Source organism: Ascidia mentula, chromosome 6 (assembly GCF_947561715.1).
Source record: "Ascidia mentula chromosome 6, kaAscMent1.1, whole genome shotgun sequence".
Lineage (NCBI taxonomy): Eukaryota > Metazoa > Chordata > Ascidiacea > Phlebobranchia > Ascidiidae > Ascidia > Ascidia mentula.
This window is the reverse complement of record NC_138571.1, coordinates 1,947,830-1,956,028: the sequence shown is the minus strand read 5'-3', so window position 1 is coordinate 1,956,028 and position 8,199 is coordinate 1,947,830. Positions and strand designations below refer to the sequence as shown.

The following is an 8,199-nucleotide window of genomic DNA, read 5'->3' as shown; positions in this document are numbered from 1 at the left end:
TTGGATGTGCGGAATGCTGTAGCGATCTGGCTGGGTGGACACATTTAGGCGGCGGTAGTCACCGCAGGGGCGCCATTCACCTGATGGCTTTGGAACCATATGTAGTGGTGCGGCCCAAGGACTGGATGAACGACGAATGATACCCATTTGAAGCATCTTGGCAAACTCCGCTCTAGCGATTGCAAGCTTTTCGGGGGATAAACGACGTGCCTTTGCATGAACCGGTGGTCCAGTTGTGCAAATGTGATGCTGGACCTTGTGTCTGGGTACAATGCTGGAAAACTTCGGTGCAGTTAAAGACGGAAATCGTGAGAGAAGTCTTGTAAAATCTTCAGTGGATGTGGTCAATTTGCAAATGCGCGACGATTTGTCATTTGTGGCCTTTATAGGAATGCTGGCGAATGATGTTGAATGAACAAGGCAACTGTGGCGTAGGTCTACCAGCAAGGAATGTGCACGCAGAAAGTCGGCTCCCAGAAGAGGTTGCGATACAGCGGCAAGTATGAATTTCCAACGAAATTTGCCAGCGGCGAGTTCCAAGTTGAGTACCTTTTCCCCAAAAGTATTAATCCTGCTGCCGTTAGCTGCAATTAACTTGATTCCTTTAGCTTGCTGTTGACGAGCAAGACGTGATGCCGGAAAAACGCTTACCTCGGCGCCTGTATCAACTAAGAAATAACGACGAGTGGTTTGATCCCAAATGTGAAAGAGGTTATGAGCTTTGCCGGCCGATGAAGTAACTAACAACGGCCGGCTGACTAGTTTCCCTGGAAACTGCAGGGAGGTTGACATTTCTTTGCCTTTTCACCAAAGCGCTGATGGTAAAAACAAAGTCTCTGATTTGCTGCAGTGCGTGTCGATGCACGTGGAGACGCCGCGAGCATGTTGCGCTTGTCTACCTTTGCGACAGCCGTGAACGCGTGGCGCTCCTCGCTTCTTGCCTGCCAAAGAGTGGTAGCACGTCGTGCAAAAACACGTGGGTCGTCAAAATCTTCTTTTGCGAGTATAATTCGTATTTCTTCGGGCATCCTTTGCAGAAAGATATATCGAAAAAGGAAACACGGCTTATGACGGCCTAACAATGACAGCATCTCATCCATTAATTCTGCTGGAGATCGGTCTCCAAGTTCAGATGTATGTAACAGTTTATGCGCTCTTTCATAATCTGAGCAGTCGTAAGTGTTTATCAAACGTTGCTTTAGGTAATTGTACTTATCGTGATCCGGTGGGTTTTCCAATAAATCCAATAGTCTACCGGCGCTTGCTTGATCCAGGGACGAAACAACGTAAAAATATTTCGTTTCATCAGCAGAAATGCTTCGTAGCGCAAACTGGGCTTCTGCTTGCTGAAACCATATTCTTGGTTGCTGTGTCCAAAACGTTGGCAGTTTCATAGCAACTGCGTGCATGGCAGGAGTTTCTTCCATATCCTCAAACGTTCGGGGTCACCAATTAAATCGGGTGCTTCGTAACGTGTATTTTTCTGAATGCGCGTCGTTGCCAGAAAACGATTAATTGTTTCGAGACGCGCAGAAAAAGGCAACACTAAAAGCAAAACTTATCACGCTTCAGTGAATTCAAGGGTGGCATCCGCCACAGGACAGGGTTTTGCATCACATAAAAATTTGTCATTGTGACGTCACGAATCAAAGGCTTATTTGTCCCTAATTAACGGAAGACCATAGGGTGTAGCAGAAACGAAATAACTGTGAGTGGACAAAATGACAATGGTAAACTAACGGTTTGTCTCTGTCGTGTTTTCAAAAGTTCATGTATCACGTTGGCGATCATAAATGCTTTAACAATAAGAACACCCTGTGCCAGTAACTGTTTTATTATTACGCAACTAAATAAGACATAATAGGTCGAACAGCGGCCATCTGTCTTCAGCTTAAATTAACATCAAAATCCGTTTGTTGCACTTGTTCACTTTTTGTCCCCTGTTTAATGCAATATTATGCTTAAACCAGTTATTCAATCTTTTCCATTCGTACGCATAAGGCTTGCTGCCAACACTCACATAAGGCTTGCTGCCAACACGCACGACCGAAGCGCCTTCTATGACGTCACGCAACAATATCTCGCTTCCGCACGATTTCGTTCGCATCGGTAAAAATGCGACTTTGATCAGCTGTATCTCAGAAACCAATCGCCGTATCAAGCTTCTTTTTTCGCGAAAAATGTTCTAAAGTTGTGAACATCTCTTAGTTTGATTATTAACATGTTTTATTTTTACGTGTCGCATACACTTTAAATTTGATAACTGTGGAAGTTTATTCATTGTAGGCTTTTAAACTGCTTGTGACCGCCACTGAAGTTTATCGCAGAAAGTTGAAAATCAGTGCGAACGCAAGGAAAGAAAGTGATTTTCTGTAATTAAGGCGTGATTGCGCGGAGATAGCAAACAAGTTTAACCGAATTTTAATCCCACCAAGCCAAACACAAATGCTTTCACAGCGCACAGCTATAAGGTAAGTTCAAACAAAATGAGACGGAGTGGAAAATATTTGCGGAGTCGAAGTCGGTTTTTATTTACGTGACAACGCTTAACTATACCCAACGTGGTAAAATCAGAACTAGAACTTTCAAAATCGTCAACACACAATATTCTCGGCCTTTCTGTAGCTGCTTTATATCTTGTTCATTCATGTATGTCTTTTATCTTGATTTATTTTAACACGTGTGGTTAATCATGCAGAACATAGTATGACGTCACAATCAACTAACTTGCAGCGCGACTTAAAAACTGTAAATCAAGAACAGAGTGTCAGTAATCCACAAATAATTCACAAACCAATAAAAAAAAATCTAAATTTCAATCGCGCACACGTTAAGAATTAACAAGTTTACCGAAATATCCACAAATATTATGCAGGTTATAAGGTTCACAGGCATTGCAGATCTGAAAAATCAAGCTCTCGGTGAGGTTGGAACGATCCCAGGGTTAACCAGGCCCTGCTATCTACTTGAACACAGCCGTTATATTGTGGTCGAGACACACAGATGTTCAAGCGCACATCTTGCCAGGGGAATAATTTCATTTTGCCAAGATTAAGACCAGATTAGATGATGAGGTTAAGAATACGGAAAGAAATTTGGAAAATAAATTTGATAGAAGAACAGTTTTACGCGTGGTGGCGCAACAGAGTCAATGAGAATTGGTAAATTCTTTAACCACCTCACGGACGGGCGATAAAGGGAAAACCCCAACGTGTAACGGGGTTACTTCAGTTCATTGGCGAGCTTACGTCGTATACATCAGATGTAAATGAGAATTAATGTTGCGAAATGAGAAATTTACAAATTATATGAGTAACAAACAATAATTACTGGTTTACATTGCATCACGTGTTACGCCATTGAATTAGCGTAGCGTGGTGATATTATGTTGAATCTACATCAAATGTTTCATCGGAAATAACTTTAGGAACTGCTAGCTGAAATGGAAAGTTACAAGTAAACTATTCCTCCCGACTTCGATCTGATGAGATTCTCCCCTGCTTGTGTGAAGTCACAAAACGGAGCACGCAACTCCTCAATGTTGTGAACACATGCAGCCAATGACACAGCACTTTCATCCGTCAAATAATTCCAGGACAGATCAAGAATCTCCATCTAAACAACAAAATAACTTAAGCTTGGAGGTTAGGATCATGTTATGGTCGTAAATATCTAATTATGTTGTTGTAAAATGACCAGAGCGGATTTGTAATAACATAAACTAAAAAGTCAAAAATAAACACAGCAAGTTTCTTCTCATCAGATTATGACGTCAGTAATCTCATCGTTGTTTACAATATTTTGTCATGAAGAAAATCACAATGAATTTGGAAATAGTGGTCATTGTTCCAAAACAACTGACATTGTTTGCAAATAAGCAATGGTTTGTTAATATTTGAGTCAAACTTGTTATTTTGCAGTAATTCTTTCGCGTTATCGGTGTGACGTCGTCCTGCTTATACTTGGATAAGGGGTGGTTATGTCAGGCGATTTTAGTGTTCTGATATATTTATTACAGTTTCCTGGTGGGATATTTAACTGCATAGTTTTTATGTGGTTATGACAGGTTCGTTTGTTTCATTGCAGTTTCCAGATGTTATTTTTTGTTTGTTTCAAACGAATACAGCAGTGGTTACAACCGGGATGCTATTTGTAACTTTCAGGGGTGCCACGAGCTTTTCTTTGTACTCTAAAGCGTATAATTTGCTTAAAATAAAGTTCAGTGTAAGAATCCAGGATTGAACAGGTTACCAACCGAAAGTATCTCATGACGCAAGAAAGCAGGTAAATATAAAACACTGCGGAAGTTGTTGTGGATGACAACGTATTGCTAATTTCGCACCCTGTGTTTGCAGGCTAGGTTTCCGGGGTATCGTTGAAATGCCATAGCTTCAAAACCTAGGCATATTGCATCAAACTGTTGCTTCAAAAACTCACAGGTGTAATTTTGTCATGCGAGGATATCTGACAGTTGTAGGTCGTGAAAGCAAACAGATTTCATGTGTGAGATTAGTGGCAACTCTCGTATGCAAAGCCGTGCCAAAAATATTAATTCCACTTTTCGATTCGAAATGGTTCAACATGGAGCTCGATTCAGTGGCAACTGGCAACATTTTCACAACCAAAGTTTGGACAAGTATTCGACGACCGAAACTTAAAGCAACAAAATTTGGTCACTGATCAACTTCGGGTAATTCTCTAAATATTATTGGTTCCTATCGTTTAAAATTTCACATTGCAATTTCGGATACCACCAGCCAGCTAATGGGAAAACTTAACAAAAAACTTTATTAAGAAACTGAAGTTAGCTTTGGACCCAATATTTTATGTAACAAGGGAGTTGTCTATAAAATATGTTCTGTTTGCTCGATGATTTGAATCAATGTTACGAAGCTGGAATACGGAACGGAACATGGACGCCAGGGTAACACTGGTAGTTTCAGTACGGAAGTCGACGTTACCAGGTAGGACATCTTGTAGACTGCATGTTAACGCCGTGTTTATAAGCGTTACGTTTCAACATAACACTGGAAATAACGCACTGGGGTCAACTCAGCGTGGGATTTCACAAATGTCGATACGTCATCGCTGCGTCGTTTCAGAGAAGAGTAATCTTGCCCCACGCGGATTTTCCATATATTTGTCGCATTGTTAATCAGTGGGCATCAGAATTTACCCGAGAATACTCAATGACTCAGGATTGGGTGAAATTACCAGAGTTAATTACACGTTATTGTCGCATACTTGGTATTTTAAATGTTCTTTACTTTTGTGGGCAGCAAATAATTATGTAAAATTGTGAGTAAGATGTTGTCGTCCTCAGAGATACAACATTTATTGTTGGACGAAACCTTTGTGGATGACGAGCAGCTAACGAATTTGTTGGGGTCCAAAATATGTAATGAAAAACAGTACAGATGTCGTTAAATATATTACTTTACTGGAGGTGCAGAGGTTTTGTGACTGCTTAACAATTTTCATGACTAAAGTAACAGAAACGTTGAGGAATAGATGGGATCTAAAAACCCGACCAAATGTGGAGTTAAGGTAATCCTGTTGCTCCATAAAATGTGAAATACAAGAAAAGAATTAAGAAGCAATCATCTCCGTATGCTTATGTGAAAATACCACACTTAACTACAGCAGCCATCAAGGCACGGTTGCTGATGGACACTTTTGACCTTTCTCGCCAGGCCTATAAATTTATTTTGGTCGTTCCAGCAACATGGACGAGAAGTGTGTTTGACGTTATTCATGGACCTTCTCACCCATCTATCCGCATCACCAAGCAGATATCACATTTGTTACAACAATTGCAAAAATGCCAAACAAGAAGATTCAAGCGCTGGGCTGGGAGCAGGGCTACCCCTTCGCTAAAAGCACGGAACAAGTTGTCGCTGCCATTTGCCGAGAGCGCAAGGAATCGTGTAAGTAAACCGCTTTTCGGTGTGTGACAATCGTATCAGAATTTCAGTCAACTCTCTCTATGTGTTTAGGTGCCGTTACGTGTTAAAGCGAGACAACTTACAATCGTTCTTATTGTGTTCCAATCACGAAATTACGCTGTTCCTTATTATGAAATACGAGGGGCAGTGATTTAAACTCCAGAATCTCTATAACGTGGTATAGACGCTTATGTTCGAAAGTCAGGTGGTGGTGATTTTCCCGAATATCGAGGATGGATTTGAACGGTTTTTGTTAATTTATTATGTGACACCACCTGACGATACCGAATGCATTATTGCATCGCTCATTCGTCAAAAATCGGTTGAAATGCTAGTCACCGGTGTTACGATGTGCTTTGAGCCAAAAGCGTTTTTTCTTCGGAGAAATATTTAGCTCCGATTGCTCTGGATTGCCAATATTATAAATGTTTCGGTTCTAGGGTGCTCACCGACTGTGTGACTGTTAAGTTTATGAATATCATCAAGCAATTATGTTCTCAGCTTGGTCCGAGATGCCGGATTCGCCTGACTCCCAAATGTATTAATTTCGTATATTCTTTACTCATTTTTCTCCCCGCCCGATTTTACCTTGGCACGCCGAAGGCGGTTAAATTCGGTTAATTTTTATTTGATTAAAATAGTTTAATTGGTTTTATTTTTTTAGGGGGAAAAGGAATCGCTTAGAAACCGACATTACAGCGTAGAACGGACATCATTCTTGTCGCAGAAATTTTGAGCATTGTTTTTCGCTTAGGTGTGTGTCTGTTGGTTTGTAAGCTCGCCTTTATCTGCGTTGAAAAAAAACATATATGGACTCCCCTGCCCTTGTCAGTCACAAAAGGTCCGCAAATAAATCATGCCCGTGTACTTACAAATCCCATACAAAACGCTCCGAAAATAAATCATGCCCGTGTACTGACAAATCCCCTACAAAATGCTCCGCAAATAAATCATTCCCACGCAAATCAACTAAATACATTTCCTGCAGGCTAAAGCCGCGTGAGGCTTCTGAAAAAGCGGAAACTGGAAGTACGGCGTTCCAATGTATTCCAGGTTGGCTGTATAGATCACTGTTCACAATATACAACGCAGGGGGTCGATGACGTAACGATGCGAGTTCGTTTCGTGCGTACACACCGCGAAACACGCGCGCTGTTGCGGGGTCGATTGAGAGCGCGGCGCCAAGTTCACCACTGATGTGCAGCAAATCAACGGTAAAAGTAACAAAGTAGCCGATGCCCGTTAGCGTGCAACCATGTCTGCTTTGCAAACGCCAACCTTGGATTTCGACTTTGAAGCTTTGTCAACTGTGCAACAAATTCACGAGGTACAGACGTATCGTAAAACTTTGAATGGCCTTCATCTTCAGGACATTACGATCTCAGGCAATTCCCATGCAGGATTACGTGCGCCGGCGCTTTCATCTGACATTGGATATCCTGTGTCCGTATTCAAGCCCACGTGTCTACCTTGGGTATTGTTTTGAATACGAACTATACCAGAATATGATTTGCAGACATTTACGAGTCTTCAATACAAAGAGAGCCGCTATTTTTCGTGTGGCTTCTAGCCTTGCTTTTAGCGGTGATTCGTTACTGCAAGTTAACCAAAACTAGAAGCTAGGTGGGGTTGGACACCAATTTATGTCAAAGTTCGGGTTCCGGTGTAGTACGTACAATGTACACAAGAGTGGAGATCCTGATTTCTGGGGAAGAGGCAGAGGAGCAGGAGGTGGGTGACGTGAAGAGGACGAGCGAACGGTTGCCATCCTTCCTTTATGCTGAGCAACCAGGCTTCACCATGAATGTGATTGTGTTGCCCTATTTTGGAGAGCTATCTGACACCTTGATGCGTCCTCTTATAGATTTTCACATTCAAGTGTTTAAACGCCCGCCTGTTACACTACCTTCTTCGGACTACGCAGGAGATATGCCCGATGTGTGAGGTGTGGTGTACTAAACACACTGCGGCAACTACAACGTGGTCAATATTGGTGAAACTGACCGCGCATTACGAACACGATTGAAGAAATATCAGCATGACGTAATTAACTGACAGAAGTCTGCGTGGACAACGAGTTAGCAGTCTATAGCTGGTTTGGTGCATAGGATAGATCTAAAAATTGCATAACCTTCATAATGACACTAAATTATAGTTGGGGTATATAGTGGGAAGTACAACCGTTAAGCATTACATAGCAATATGGCGACAGTCGGCATTTAAATAACTCAGCCTGTAACTTTCTTTCTCTTCG

General features: G+C 41.7%; 2 protein-coding genes across 2 annotated transcripts in view; both read right to left on the bottom strand.

Moving 5' to 3' along the window:
* Nucleotides 1–758: 758 nt before the first annotated feature.
* On the bottom strand, nt 759–1,427 carry LOC145906609 (uncharacterized). The gene has a single exon (XM_082994066.1). It carries the CDS (start codon nt 1,425–1,427, stop codon nt 759–761), a length of 669 nt encoding a protein of 222 aa, XP_082850192.1.
* A 1,225-nt stretch (nt 1,428–2,652) lies between these two features.
* The window catches only part of LOC145906585 (NACHT, LRR and PYD domains-containing protein 14-like), a 43,801-nt gene continuing 38,254 nt past the window's right edge, over nt 2,653–8,199 (bottom strand). Inside the window, exon 12 of the mRNA XM_082994027.1 lies at nt 2,653–3,615. Within this exon, the coding sequence (XP_082850153.1) occupies nt 3,451–3,615 (165 nt within the window). The 3' untranslated portion in view covers nt 2,653–3,450. The remainder of the gene's footprint in view (nt 3,616–8,199) is intronic.

Excerpts from the sequence above, each read along its gene's own strand:
- LOC145906609 (XM_082994066.1), bottom strand. The coding sequence starts at position 1,427 with ATGGAAGAAACTCCTGCCATGCACGCAGTTGCTATGAAACTGCCAACG.